At 48.9% G+C, this 15,908-nt stretch overlaps 1 protein-coding gene across 1 annotated transcript in view; it reads right to left on the reverse strand.

Annotated features, from left to right (window-relative positions):
• MYO15A (myosin XVA) overlaps positions 1-15,908 on the reverse strand; it is a 131,583-nt gene that overhangs the window by 89,218 nt on the left and 26,457 nt on the right. Inside the window, exons 13-19 of the mRNA XM_038762787.1 lie at positions 14,516-14,677; positions 13,772-13,885; positions 13,150-13,208; positions 12,937-13,060; positions 4,396-4,491; positions 4,151-4,282; positions 2,593-2,718 (exon numbers count right to left, since the gene is read on the reverse strand). Coding sequence (XP_038618715.1) covers positions 2,593-2,718; positions 4,151-4,282; positions 4,396-4,491; positions 12,937-13,060; positions 13,150-13,208; positions 13,772-13,885; positions 14,516-14,677 — 813 coding nt within the window. The remainder of the gene's footprint in view (positions 1-2,592; positions 2,719-4,150; positions 4,283-4,395; positions 4,492-12,936; positions 13,061-13,149; positions 13,209-13,771; positions 13,886-14,515; positions 14,678-15,908) is intronic.

Here is a 15,908-nt window from a genome sequence, read left to right on the forward strand (position 1 = left end):
AAGGGGGGAGACAGACAACAAAAAGATCCCTATTAGAGAAGCCCTCTGCAAGAATTTTTAAACACACTTTCTAACTTTCTGAACCCTATTCTTTATTTCCTTTCTCCAACCCCCTCCCCAAAATAATGGCTGTTTGGTCACCTGGCTTTTATCTGCCTAATTGGTCTCCAAGTCGAGAATTAAACTGGACTTCCCGGACTGGATTAGCTGGATTTGTCAGTTATTTAAAATTAGAAAGGTAGACTTCTAATCAACTAGTTTTGAAAAGTTTGGCTTACCAGAAAGACACTTTAATTACTTTACTAACCTTTTGTTCAATTGCAAAACTAATGACATGAAACAGTTCACTTTTTCCATTTAGGTTCTCTTTTCCTGAGTAGGTTTTACCTAAATAAAATCTTGTGCCTTCAAGATTTTCAAATGTTCTCTGCTGTCACAGCCCCCTGGGGACTGGGGACTATTGGGGCCTTGCCACTCCCCACCCATGCCTCAGGCCCAGGGGACCCTTTATTCATCCCCCCTCCCAGCCCCACAGCATTTATGTACATATCTGTCATTTCTTTATTTATATTTTCTGTCTCCGCACCTAGGCTGTAAGCTCTCTGTGGGCAGGGAATGTGTCTGTTCCACTGTACTCTCCCAAATGCTTAGTACAGTGCTCTGACCACAGTAAGCACTCAATAAATATGACGGAATGACTGACTGACGAGAGAACAGGGATGCTGTTCATCATTTCCAACCACGGCCCCGAGGCTCTTGGCCCGTCTATCCTACTATATTTGGTACTTGTGTCTATCCTGCTAGACTGTAATAATAATTGTAATAATTGGGGCACTTGTCAAGTACTTACTGTATGTCAACCACCGTTCTAGGTGCTGGAGAAGATACAAGATAATCAGACCTGAGTCCCTGTCCCATAAAAGGCTCACAAAAGACAGGGATCATATCTAGTAATTTTATTTTATTCTTCCAAGCAAGAAACAGAGTGGCTCTGTGGATTGAGTACAGCCCTGGAAATCAGGAGACCAGGGTTTCTAATCCCTGTTCCGCCATATGCCTGCTAAGTGACCTTGGGCAAGTGGCTTAACTTCTCTGGGCCTCGGTTTCCTCGTTTGTAAAATGGGGGTTCAGTGCCTTGTTCCATGTGGGATAAAGGACTGTTTCCGATCTAATTATGTGGTTATAATAATAATAATAATAATGGCATTTATTAAGCGCTTACTATGTGCAAAGCACCATTCTAAGCGCTGGGGAGGTTACAAGGTGATCAGGTTGTCCCACAGAGGGCTCACAGTCTTAATCCCCATTTTACAGATGAGATAACTGAGGCACAGAGAAGTTAAGTGCAGTACTTGGTGTAGTATATTCTTAGTGTAGTATACTGGTATACATAGTTTAACAAATATCACTATCATTATAAGTGCTCTGCACTAGGCACCCATTAAATACGATTTATACACTGAAGTTTCCCCCGACCCTCATGGATTGGTCTCTTAAGACCAGTAGGAACAAGGACAGGGTAGGGGCTGGCTGTGATCATGAGAGTCATAATAATAATAATCATGGCATTTATTGAGTGCTTACTATGTGCAAAGCACTGTTCTAAGTGCTGGGGAGGTTACAAGGTGATCAGGTTGTCCCACAGGGGGCTCACAGTTTTAATCCCCATTTTACAGATGAGGTAACTGAGGCACAGAGAAGTTAAGTGACTTGCTCAAAGTCACACAGCTAACAATTGGTAGAGCTGGGATTGGAACCCATTACCTCTGACTCCAAAGCCCGTGCTCTTTCCACTGAGCCACGCTGCTTCTGAAGCATCTCACCAAACCAGAACATAAGGCCCAGAACTGGGGACTGGAGATCATCTCTGCTCTTACTTAGAACACAAAAACTCTAGTTCTCTCTAGGGAGCACTATAAGGGTATTACTGTGGCCATTGCTAGTTTATTTTGAAGGACAGATTTTCCACTAGGGAGTAAAATTCAGTTCATTTTACCAACAGAATGGCAATTAAGGCCAAGTGGCCCGGCCAGGGTCACCCAAGAAAGCTCAGAACCTTCTGCATTCCCAGGTCTGAGGGGGGCTGAGAGCAGGGCACCCAAGTACCCAGTTGTAGGGTGGTTCAAGAGTTTCATCTGGATGGGTGCCCCTAGGGTTGGCCAGGGTGGTGGCATTATCCCCTGAGAACAGCACTTCTGAAAGAGCTGGGTTGTGCTGTTGCACCCGCAGCATGGCTTAGTGGAAAGAGCACGGGCTTGGGAGCCAGAGGTCGTGAGTTCTAATCCCGGCTCTGCCACTTAACAGCTGTGTGACTTCGGGCAAGTCACAACTTCTCTGTGCCTCAGTTACCTCATCTGTAAAAATGGAGATTAAGACTGTGAGCCCCATGTGGGACAACTTGATGACCTTGTATCTACCCCAGTGTTTAGAACAGTGCTTTGCACATAGTAAACACTTAACAAGTACCATTATCATCATCATTATTATTATTATTACCCAGAGAAGGGCTCTTGCTCTCCTCTCTCTCTTTCGTCAAGGGAAGGTGGAGACCCACTGGGGGCCTGGGAAAGGAGAGGGTCCTCTGCCACTCACCTGGTAGGTGACTCTGCCTGCATAGTGTTTGATAGTGAACTCCGGCAGGGGCATCTTTGGCTTGGAGTAGAGGGGGTTGGAGCCATGGTGGTAGTGACACTTCTGCAGGAAAGTGTGGTCTGTGGCCTGGTCCAAGGCGATACCAAAGTCAAAAGTGGTCATATGGTCATGGCAGTTTATAGCCCACAGGGATGTCCCTCCCATCCCTCTGGGCCTCCCTGCCACTGGACTTCATTCTCTAACCCAGTTTTCCCCCTGATGGAGTTCTCTCCACCGACTGACCTGCTCTGTTTCAGAAGATGGGCTTGCACTTGGCCTGAATTCCCTATCATTTGGGACCTACATCCCCTCCTCCCCCTCCCCATCTCCCCCGCCTTACCTCCTTCCCCTCCCCACAGCACCTGTATATATGTATATATGTTTGTACGTATTTATTACTCTATTTATTTTACTTGTACATATTTATTCTATTTATTTTATTTCGTTAATATGTTTTGTTTTGTTGTCTGTCTCCCCCTTCTAGACTGTCAGCCCTCTGTTGGGTAGGGACTGTCTCTAGATGCTGCCAACTTGTACTTCCCAAGCGCTTAGTACAGTGCTCTGTACACAGTAAGCGCTCAATAAATAAGATTAAAGGAATGAATGAATGAACCTAAAGCAGGGATTGTCCTTTCTCTCTGCGCATCACTCGATGTTCGCTCGCTCACTGTCTAGGTGGGCTTAAGGTGTGTCCTAGCCTGGGTTCAAGGGGATGGACTGGTTGGCTTTGAGTTGCCCCCCACATCTAGAATTCTGGGATTCTGGTAGTCCGGGCTGTGACAGACTTAGTTAAGCCTACTCTTCTCCACTGCCTGGTTTTCTTTCATCAGAAATCTCCTAACCATCTATATTGTAGGGGTGTGTGTCCTCACCTCTCCATAAACATGAGCTACAAATTCAGGAATTACGAGACTAAATGGAAAGGAGAAGATGGGTCAGGAATTGTACTGTCAGACTGAGGAATGGGTCAGGGCAAGTGGGGGAAGTTTTTTGTGCGAAAGGAGGAGGAAGGCTTTGAGGTGCTTCAAGAAAGGGGAAGATGTGGCCTGGTGAAAGGAAGAAAGTTTTCATTTTTCATAATGTCATCATCATCATCATCATCATCAATCATATTTATTGAGCACTTACTGTGTGCAGAGCACTGTACTAAGCGCTTGGGAAGTACAAGTTGGCAACATATAGAGACTGTCCCTACCCAACAGTGGGCTCACAGTCTAAAAGAGATGGGAAAGGAGGAGGAAAGGAGATGGGAAAGGAGGAGGAAAGGAGATGGGAAAGGAGGAGGGAAGGAGAAGGGAAGGAGAAGGGAAAGGAGGAAGGAGAAAGGAAAGGAGGAGGGAAGGAGATGGGGAAGGAGGAGGGAAGGAGATGGGGAAGGAGGAGGGAAGAAGATGGGAAAGGAGGGAGGAAGGAATGTCCCATTTGCCTTTCTCCACGAGCCACCCAAGGAGCTCCGGCGGGAAAGCTGAGATCCCTCCCTCCAAGGGAATGGGCTGGAGTGGTGGGGATTTTGGCCTACCTGGGGGAAGCAGCTCTGGTCGTCTAGGATCCGGAGAATGCCGTAAGGCTTCAGGGAGATGAGGTCGATGCACGGCTGGTTGTCGCTGAAGGTGATTTCCCGCCAGTCTATTTGTTCCCGGATGTACTCCTCCTGTCGACCCAGCACTAGGGCTAAGGGGTGATCTCTCGGGGCCCAGAGTTTTCCTGTTTCAAACTGCAAGGACCCTGGCATCCCCCACCAAGCCCAGGGGCCCCCCGGCTCACCTGCTCCTCCTTGAAGACGATCTTATTGAAGAAGAACTGGAGGTACTCGTTTGCATAGTTGATGCACAGCTGTTCAAAGCTGTTGAAGCTGAGATCCTGCCCAACAGATGGATGGATCAGAACCTTTCCTCGGGAATGGGGCCAAGGGTCCTGTTTCTAACCTATGGGAGAGTCCCGCGAGAATGCTGACTTCACTTCATTAACCACCGATTGATTGAGTGGTCCTAGTTCAGGCATCTGGGAGACTTGGGGAAGAAGCCTGAGGGATTCCAAGGCCCCTTGCCCAACACATCTGCTCTGCCCACAGTAAGCGCTCAATAAATACAATTGATTGATTGATTGATTGCTGGGGCTTAGCCCTCTGGGCTCTGAGCAGCTATCTTCTGCAGGGTTCCAGCCTTGAGGGAATGGGATGTGTGTGTGTGTGTCTGAGAATCTGGGTGCATATGGATAACGTGCTATATGTGCGTATGCATTTTTGCATAGGCATTTTAGTTGGAATCCGTGCAGATGTATTCTTATTATGAATTCTGCTTTTTATGAACAACAGCGGGCTCACAGTCTAGAAGGGGAAGGACAATCAATCAATCAATCAATCGTATTTATTGAGCGCTTACTATGTGCAGAGCACTGTACTAAGCGCTTGGGAAGTACAAATTGGCATCACATAGAGACAATCCCTACCCAACAGTGGGCTCACAGTCTAAAAGGGGGAGACAGAGAACGGAACCAAACATACCAACAAAATAAAATAAGTAGGATAGAAATGTACAAGTAAAATAAATAAATAAATAAATAAATAGAGTAATAAATATGTACAACCATATATACATATATACAGGTGCTGTGGGGAAGGGAAGGAGGTAAGACGGGGGATGGAGAGGGGGACGAGGGGGAGAGGAAAGAAGGGGCTCAGTCTGGGAAGGCCTCCTGGAGGAGGTGAGCTCTCAGCAGGGCCTTGAAGGGAGGAAGAGAGCTAGCTTGGCGGATGGGCAGAGGGAGGGCATTCCAGGCCCGGGGGATGACGTGGGCCGGGGGTCGATGACGGGACAGGCGAGAGCGAGGTACAGTGAGGAGATCAGCGGTGGAGGAGCGGAGGGTGCGGGCTGGGCAGTAGAAGGAGAGAAGGGAGGTGAGGTAGGAGGGGGCGAGGTGATGGACAGCCTTGAAGCCCAGGGTGAGGAGTTTCTGCCTGATGCGCAGATTGATCGGTAGCCATTGGAGGTTTTTGAGGAGGGGAGTAATATGTCCAGAGCATTTCTGGACAAAGATAATCTGGGCAGCAGCATGAAGTATGGATTGAAGTGGAGAGAGACACGAGGATGGGAGATCAGAGAGAAGGCTAGTGCAGTAGTCCAGACGGGATAGGATGAGAGCTTGAATGAGCAGGGTAGCAGTTTGGATGGAGAGGAAAGGGCGGATCTTGGCAATGTTGCGGAGCTGAGACCGGCAGGTTTTGGTGACGGCTTGGATGTGAGGGGTGAATGAGAGAGCGGAGTCGAGGATGACACCAAGGTTGCGGGCTTGTGAGACGGGAAGGATGGTAGTGCCGTCAACAGAGATGGGAAAGTCAGGGAGAGGACAAGGTTTGGGAGGGAAGACAAGGAGCTCAGTCTTCGACATGTTGAGCTTTAGGTGGCGGGCGGACATCCAGATGGAGATGTCCTGAAGGCAGGAGGAGATGCGAGCCTGGAGGGAGGGGGAGAGAGCAGGGGCAGAGATGTAGATCTGGGTGTCATCAGCGTAGAGATGATAGTTGAAGCCGTGGGAGCGAACGAGGTCACCAAGGGAGTGAGTGTATATTGAGAACAGAAGGGGACCAAGCACTGAACCTTGGGGAACCCCCACAGTAAGAGGATGGGAGGGGGAGGAGGAGCCTGCAAAAGAAACTGAGAAAGAACGACCGGAGAGATAAGAGGAGAACCAGGAGAGGACGGAGTCTGTGAAGCCAAGGTCAGATAACGTGTGGAGGAGAAGGGGGTGGTCCACAGTGTCAAAGGCAGCTGAGAGGTCGAGGAGGATTAGGACAGAGTATGAGCCGTTGGATTTGGCAAGCAGGAGGTCATTGGTGACCTTTGAGAGCGCAGTTTCCGTGGAATGAAGGGGACGGAAGCCAGACTGGAGGGGGTCGAGGAGAGAGTTGTTGTTGAGGAATTCTAGGCAGCGCGTGTAGACAACTCATTCAAGGAGTTTGGAAAGGAATGGTAGGAGGGATATGGGACGATAACTAGAAGGTGAGGTGGGGTCAAGAGAGGGTTTTTTTAGGATGGGAGAGACATGGGCATGTTTGAAGGCAGAGGGGAAGGAACCAGTGGAGAGTGAGCGGTTGAAGATGGAAGTTAAGGAGGGGAGAAGGGATGGAGCGAGAGATTTCATAAGATGAGAGGGAATGGGGTCAGAAGCACATGTGGCCGGAGTAGCACTTGAGAGGAGGGAGGAGAGTTCCTCTGAGGATACCGCTGGGAAGGATGGGAGAGTAGCAGAGAGTGTTGAGAGCCGGGGGGTTGGAGAAAGGGGGGAAGAGACTTTGGGGAGGTCGGACCTGGTGGATTTAATTTTGTTAATGAAGTAGGAGGCCAGATCGTTGGGGGTGAGGGAAGGAGGAGGGGGAGGAACCGGGGGCCTGAGAAGGGAGTTGAATGTACGGAAGAGCTGGCGGGGGTGATGGGCATGGGTGTCAATAAGGGAGGAGAAATAGTTCTGTCTGGCAGAAGAGAGGGCTGAGTTAAGGCAGGAAAGGATAAACTTGAAGTGAACGAGGTTGGCATGGTGTTTAGACTTTTGCCAGCAGCGTTCGGCAGCTCGAGCATAAGAGCGAAGGAGGCGGACAGTGGCAGTGATCCAGGGCTGTGGGTTAGTGGTGCGAGAGCGGCGAAGGGAAAGGGGAGCGAGCGAGTCTAGCTGAGTAGAAAGGGTAGAGTTGAGAGCAGTAATCTGATCATCAAGACTGGGTAGAGAGGAGAGGGCGGCGAGGTGGGGTGTGAGGCGCTCCGAAAGATGGGTGGGGTCCAGAGAGCGGAGATCTCTGTGAGGGAGTAATACGGATTTACGGGGGAAAGGTGTGTGAGTGAGGAGGCAGGTGAGAAGATTATGATCAGAGAGAGGGATCACAGAGTTGGTGAGGGTGGACACAGTGCAGCGGTAGGAGATGATGAGGTCGAGGGTATGACCAAGTTGGTGAGTGGGTGAGGTGGGGTGGAGGAAGAGGTTGGCAGCGTCAAGGAGAGATAGAAGGCGGGCGGCAGAGGAGTCGTTAGGGATATCCATGTGGATATTGAAGTCTCCGAGGATCAGAGTGGGCATGGAGAAGGAGAGAAGGAATGTGAGGAAGGGGTCAAAGTCGTTAAAGAAGTTGGAAGTGGGGCCCGGAGGGCGGTAGATGACGGCTACAAGAATCTGGAGGGGGTGGTAGAGGCGAATAATGTGGGCTTCAAAGGAAGGGAAGGAAAGGGAAGGGGGAGGAGGGATAGTGCGAAAGCGACATTGGGGTTGGATACTTTTAGACTGTGAGCCCACTGTTGGGTAGGGACTGTCTCTATATGTTGCCAACTTGTACTTCCCAAGCGCTTAGTACAGTGCTCTGCACATAGTAAGCGCTCAATAAATACGATTGATGATGATGATACAGTCCCTGTCTCACCTTTCTGTTCCCGAGCTCCCCTTGGTTTGATATCACTTCTCTGACCTGGGGGGCTTCTCAGTTTGGCAGCCCATCCCATTCCCTCAAGGCTGAAACGCTGCAGAAAGGTGAGCTAAGGAACGTTGAAGGCCCAGGGTGATATTATTATTAACAATAATTGTTGCCATTATTAATTATTAATTAATAACAATTAATAATTGTTGGTAATTATTAACAACAATAATAATAATGGTATGTGTTAAGTGCTTTCTATGTGCCAAGTACTGTTCTAAGCACTGGGGTAGATACAATTTAATTAATTCATTCATTCAATCGTATTTATTGAGCGCTTACTGTGTGCAGAGCACTGTACTAAGCACTTGGGAAGTACAAGTCGGCAACATCGAGAGATGGTCCACCCAACACGGGGCTCACACTCTTAATCCCCATTTTATGGATGAGGGAATTGAGGCTCAGCGAAGTGAAGCGACTTGCCCAAGGTCACCCAGCGGTCATGTGGAGGAGCTAGGATTAGAACCCAGGTCCTTCGGACTCCCAGGCCTTTGCTTTATTCATTCATTCATTCATTCAATCGTACTTATTGAGCGCTTACTGTGTGCAGAGCACTGTACTAAGCGCTTGGGAAGTACAAGTTTGCAACATATAGAGATGGTCCCTATCGAACAGCGGGCTCACAGTCTAGAAGGGGGAGGACAATCAGGTTGGACACAGTCCCTGTCTCACTGGGGCTCACGCTCTTAATTCCCATCTTACAGAAGAGGTAAATGAGGCCCAGAGAAGTGAAATGACCTGCCCAGGGTCACATACCAGCCATGTGGCAGAGCGAACATTAGAACCCAGGTCCTTCCGACTCCCAAGCCCGTGCTCTATCCACTAAGTCACATTGCTGGGCCTAGGCATATGTGCACATATTCAAACACTAACACAAGAATACATAATAAGAAGAATTCATAATAAGAATACATCTGCACGGATCCCAACTAAAATGCCTATGCAAAAATGCATACGCACATATAGCACGTTATCCATATGCACCCAGATTCTCAGACACACAGACACACAAACACACACACACACTAAGCACACTAAGCACAGGTGCTCACATGCATCACATTCACACAAAGGAAATCACACATTCACACCAACCCACACCCACACAAACTGAAGTTTATACACACTAAACCCTCTTGCACAAACAGATCTACGCAAATCCGCCCACACAGACGTCCACATACAGATGCTTAGCGCATACTCACACACAACCTCAAACTCAAGCGTACCCAGAGCCGCTGAAGCATGTCTAAACCATTAATACAGAACCCAAGTACACACAATCCCCAGGGTACGATTAAAAAATTCATGCAGAACTCTGCTCTTTCCTGAAGACATTAAGAAATTAGAACTGGGGGCTCCAGACCTGTCCCTCAGGCTCAGTTCACCTGTCGTTCATATCAGGAAGCTGGCAGCAGGATATGGTAACAAGTCTCACAACTAAAACACTTCATGCCTTGTCCAGGAGTTGGAACTCAGAGGAAAAACGGCAACCCCTAAGGGAGCTCATTGTGGGCAGGGAACGTGCCTCTCCCAAGCACTCAGTACAGTGCTCTGCACATGGCAAATGCTTAATAAATACAATTGATTTATTAATTCTCTCCATCCATACCGCTACCCTGCTCATTCAAGCTCTCATCCTATCCCGTCTGGACTACTGCATCAGCCTTCTCTCTGATCTCCCATCCTCGTGTCTCTCTCCACTTCAATCCATACTTCATGCTGCTGCCCAGATTATCTTTGTCCAGAAACGCTCTGGGCATATTACTCCCCTCCTCAAAAATCTCCAGTGGCTACCAATCAATCTGCGCATCAGGCAGAAACTCCTCACCCTGGGCTTCCAGGCTGTCCATCACCTCACCCCTTCCTACCTCACCTCCCTTCTCTCCTTCTCCAGCCCAGCCCGCACCCTCCGCTCCTCCGCCGCTAATCTCCTCGCCGTACCTCGTTCTCGCCTGTCCCACCATCGACCCCCGGCCCACGTCATCCCCCGGGCCTGGAATGCCCTCCTCCCTCTGCCCATCCACCAAGCTAGCTCTCTTCCCCCCTTCAAGGCCCTGCTGAGAGCTCACCTCCTCCAGGAGGCCTTCCCAGACTGAGCCCCTTCCTTCCTCTCCCCCTCGTCCCCCTCTCCATCCCCCCCATTTTACCTCCTTCCCTTCCCCACAGCACCTGTATATATGCATATATGTTTGTACATATTTATTACTCTATTTATTTATTTATTTATTTTACTTGTACATATCTATTCTTTTTATTTTATTTTGTTAGTATGTTTGGTTTTGTTCTCTGTCTCCCCCTTTTAGACTGTGAGCCCACTGTTGGGTAGGGACTGTCTCTATATGTTGCCAATTTGTACTTCCCAAGCGCTTAGTACAGTGCTCTGCACATAGTAAGCGCTCAATAAATATGATTGATGATGATGATGATGATTAATTGATAGCAGCCAGGCTGCCAGCCAATGCCAGGCTAATTGGCTACTTAGGCCACCAGACAGACAAGCCCAGGTGGGGGCTCCCAGATCCAGGCAAAATATTGGATTTGGGATTAAATAAAATCCACTGGTTTTACGTTACCAACTTGTACTTCCCAAGCGCTTAGTACAGTGCTCTGCACACAGTAAGCGCTCAATTAATACCATTGATGATGATGATGATAAATAGACCCAATTATTACTGGGCTACTGACAGAAAGAGCCACAATCCCAGGGTGAGCAGGCAAGGGGCTCCTGCGCAGACACACCCGCCGGCTCCATCCTCTGGGCCTACTCCATAAACAGACAGGGCTCCCACGGGTGTCCTCCCTGAGAAGGAGGATATTGGGACACCCGGGGAGTGAATCTGTTGAGAGGATTGGGGTCCAGATCAAGAGGCATGGAACTAGAAGGCCAAACACAGGATGGGGAATCAGGATGACTGGGTTCTATCCTGACCCTTCACTCACTGCACTGAATGGCCTGAGAGCTCTCACTTCACTGCTCTGTGCCTCATCCTCCCAGACCTGCAAAGGCCAGTCCACCTGTCCTCTTGTCCTTCACAAGGACACTGTGAAGCACCATGGCCTAGCGGAAAGATCAAGGGCCCGGAAGTCAGGGGATCGGGGTTCTAATCCCACCTCTGCCACTTGCCTGCTCTATAGTCTTGGACGAGTCGCATGTCTGTGTTTCAATTCCCTCATCTGTACAATAGGGATGCAATGCTTGTTCTCCCTCTTTTAGGCTGTGAGCCCCATGCGGGACAGGGACGATGTCCAATCTGATCATTTTGTCTCTACTCCATCGCTTAGTATGGTGCTCGGCACATATTACGTACTTAACAAATACCATATGTATATATGTTTGTACATATTTATTACTCTATTTATTTATTTATTTTACTTGTACATATCTATTCTTTTTATTTTATTTTGTTAGTATGTTTGGTTTTGTTCTCTGTCTCCCCCTTTTAGACTGTGAGCCCACTGTTGGGTAGGGACTGTCTCTATATGTTGCCAATTTGTACTTCCCAAGCGCTTAGTACAGTGCTCTGCACATAGTAAGCACTCAATAAATGCGATTGATGATAACAAATACCACCATTGTGATTTTTATCAATCAATCAATCGTATTTATTGAGCGCTTACTGTGTGCAGAGCACTGTACTAAGCGCTTGATAAATATGTACAAACATATATACATACATAAATACGATTGAATGAATCCCCATTTGACAGAGGAGGGAACTGAGGCCCAGAGAAGGGAAGCGACTTGCCCCGAGTTACCCAGCTGGCATGGAATTAAATCAGGCCAGAAAAGGGTTATGGCTGTTTGGAGAACAGCATTAGGCAAGAGGGTGCCCATGTCCTTTGATGGAAAGAGTGAGGGACCAGACGAAAAAGGGAGAGACAGAGAGACCCAAGGACACATTGAGAGAGGGAGACAAGTGGAGGCTATACAGTGTCACCCAAAAGGAGCAAGAATGACAGAGAGTGACATTTAGAGAAAAACACAGAAAAGAACTCACTCACACAGATGCGGTGAGATGGAGAGACATAAGAGAGGGAGTCAATCAATCAATCAATCATATTTATTGAGCACTTACTGTGTACAGAGTACTGTACTAAGCCCTTGGGAAGTACAAGCTGGCAACATATAGAGACAGTCCCTACCCAACGGGACTCATCTGTACAGAGAGAAGCTCACACCCCAGGGGTGACAGGAGGCAGGCAGGCAGTCAGTCAGACAATAGTATTTATTGAGTGCTTACTGTGTGCAGAGCACTGTACTAAGCGCTTGGGAGAGTACACTAGAACAATAAACAGACACATTCCCTGCCTACAAGGACAAAAGCAGTGAGAGAGAGCACACAGGGGATGAGAAGCAGCATGGACTGGTGGATAGAGCACGGGCTCGGGAGTCAGATGGACCCAGATTCTAATCCCTACTCTACCACTTGTCTGCTGTGTGACCCTGGGCAAATCACTTCACTTCTCTATGCCTCAATTCCCCCATCTGTAAAATGGGGATTAAGACTGGGAGCCCCATGTGGAGGACAGGGACTGTGTCCAACCTGCTTAGCTTGTATCTATCCCAGCACTTAGCACAGTGCCTGGTATATAATAAACACTTAAATAAATGCTTAGTACATTGCTTTACACACAGTAAGAGCTCAATAAATACAATTGAATGAAATACCATTTTTCAAAGAAAGAGGGAGAAAAACAAAGAGATAAAGTGAAACAGCCGCACCACAGGGGTGAGGCGAACCCTCGCTGTTGCATCTGTTCCCATGGACCCCTCAAAAACCCCTAGTCCCACCCCCAGAAACAGAATCAGAAGCATCTGAGCATAACTACTGGAAACACTCGACCACCTCAAACCCATAGATATCCAGTATGGCGATGGAGAGCGCATCCTGCTTTGGGTAGACTAGCTTGTTGATCCTGTCTGTGAGCCAGCTGAAGAGCAAGGAATACAAGATCTTGGCAATAGCATCTCTGAAATGGAGAAAGAAAATCACAAGGGGGATCGGCTGTCTAGAGAGACCCCACGAAGCGGTCCCCCCACAACTGCCTGGGGTCTTTACCTGGCATCCACGGCACTTTCCACAGTGAGAGGGGTGAAAATCTTCTCCCTCATCGTTTCCTGAGGAACCAATCAAGGCTATCACTTGGTGCGAAGCACTGTAATAATCAATAATCGTTTGGGAGGGGACAATAGAGGCCGTAGACACGATCCCTGCCCTCGAGGAGCTTTCAGTCTAGCAGGGGAGATAGACACTAAAATAAATCATAGATTGGGGAAGGCAGCCAAGTTTACAGATCTGAACATAAGTGAGGGGTCTTGAGGGGTGTAGGGGTGGGGAGGGAGGAGGCTTCCTAAGAAGGGTTAGACTACCTCCGCTCAGCATGCAAGCTGAAGAAATTCCCCTGATGCCATGTGACTTAGTGGAGCTTCCAGGAGCAGGACTTTCTGAAATTGCTAATATGCTCACAAACCACCACTGGAGAAGGGATTAAGGAGTAGGGTAGAGGCAGAGCTTAAGTAGGCCCTGAAAAAGGGCAGGCAACCCTCTGAATGTTAGAGAAACTGGCTTACCAGGGCCTTCTGAATCACTTCAGGCCCCAGACCACCTCCTCGACACGCTGCCTCTAACTATGGTCTACAGAGCCACAGTTCCCAGGCCCAGACTGCCCTTAGAGACTCACAGTTACTTTAAAGGTGATGGCCTTCTGCAGGCCCTCTGGGGAGATCTGCAGCAGCTCAGCCACGACCTGGATCTCCCGGGCACTGACCACCGAGGCCACTTCCTGCGCATCTGTCTGGGAAACCCAAGGCAGTGCTCAGGTCAAGAGGGAGGGGAGAGAGGGAAGCTCCTGGAGAAGAAACATTCCCAGGACTCCTTTTCAGGCCCCATGTTCCAGAGAAGGATGTGAGGAAGACTTGAAGGATGTGGGAGAGACACTGCCAACTTGTACTTCCCAAGTGCTTAGTACAGTGCTCTGCACACAGTAAGTGCTCAATAAATACGATTGATGATGATGATAAGTGGGTTCAAGGAACTTACTGAGGCATTTTGCTGAGATCAAAAGCAAACAGAAATACACCTAAATCCGCAAATTCCCCAACTCCCCAATCAATTGACAATCCTCTTTCCCAGAACCCTCCATACCAATCCATTCTGTCAGCCCAAAACCAGTGAAGGAGAAACCCAGCCATGACCAGATAGGAAGTCTTCTCTTCTGGAAAATGAATTGACTGGGAATGAGGAGATAAATGATTCCCACCCACCTTTGGCTTGGGGTCCCCAGAACCTGTCAAGAAGGGCCAAAGGGGCCTACAAACACACACATACACATTTTCTAGCCCTCACTGTCCCTACCAAGAGCCCTTCCCTCTTTCCTCAATTCCCCATTTAATCCCCTGGAGCCCTCCCTCCTGGCCAGAATTACCTCATACTTTTCAAAGTAGACATTGCCCAGGTGCAGGATGGACGAGAGGATCCGGAAGATGTTGTTCTGATCCTCGGCGCTGAAGCTCAAGACCTCCATGGCGCCAAGCAGCCGCCTGAAATCATCTGCATCACTCTTGCCTGGAATCTCACAGTTCCCGCCCTGCGAGGCATGGCGAGGGCGGAAGAGAAAATCGGTAGGAAGCGTCTCCCTCGTCCCAGGGAGGCCGGCTGGCCCTCCCTCCCAACCAACCGAGGAGACTATCAGCGGCCATTCAGGGGGTGGTAAAGACACCGCCTCAGGGCATCATCCGTCAGTGGAAACCCACGCGCTCAGTCCAGTTGGCGTAAGGTCCAACTGGCACGCTTTGGTTCCTTATTTACTCTGCAGTGTTGGCACTTACCTGGAAGTGTGGAAATTGTCCTGGCCCCACCAAGCCCCCTGAAGAAATGCAATGGACCCTAGAGAAGTCCAAACTTTAATTTCCACTCCCCACCTCACTGCCCACGTCCCTGGGCACTACCCAGACCTGAGGAGTAACTGCTGTGTGGGGTTCGCCACAGCCTACTGGTTGCCTAGCTGCTGGCAGTGAAGAAAGCGTGCAGGAACCCCAAGTCAAGCCCGTCCTTCTGGCTAGTCTCCACTCTCTACAGGTGGCCATCAAAGATGTAATAATAAGCCTTGGGCATTTTACTCTCTGCAGTCTTATCGCACTAAGCCTGCAGTGAGAGCCCAAAATTGAGGACTGTCTCAGGGGAATACCTGGGCACCCACCCCACAGCCTTGACCCCGCTTCTCCAAAGTTGATCCAGTTCTGGACCAGTTCTGCGGGGGACTCCTCTGACCCGAGCAGCATGGCCTAGTGGATAGAGCATGGGCCTGGGAGTTGGAAGGACCTGGGTTCCAGTCCTGGCTCCACCACTTGCCTGGTGTGTGACCTCGGGCAAGTCACTTCACTTCTCTGTGCACCTGTATATATGTATATATGTTTGTACATATTTATTACTCTATTTTACTTGTACACATTTATTCTATTTATTTTATTTTGTTAATATGTCTTGCTTTGTTGTCTGTCTCCCCCTTCTAGACTGTGAGCCCGCTGTTGGGTAGGGACCGTCTCTAGATGTTGCCAACTTGTACTTCCCAAGCGCTTAGTACAGTGCTCTGCACACAGTAAGCGCTCAATAAATACGATTGAATGAGTGAATGAATCTGTGACATAGGGATTAAGACTGCAAGTCCCATGTGGGACAGCGGTCCGATCTGATTAGCTTGTATCTACTCCAGAACTGAGTACAGTGCCTGCTACATAGTAAGCGCTTAACAAATACCATTATTTTTTTAAAAAAGGAGAGGGTTGGAGCCTGCCAACAGGAGGTTCCTGCCTCCGATC

Source organism: Tachyglossus aculeatus, chromosome 21 (genome assembly GCF_015852505.1).
Source record: "Tachyglossus aculeatus isolate mTacAcu1 chromosome 21, mTacAcu1.pri, whole genome shotgun sequence".
Taxonomy (NCBI): Eukaryota; Metazoa; Chordata; class Mammalia; order Monotremata; family Tachyglossidae; genus Tachyglossus; species Tachyglossus aculeatus.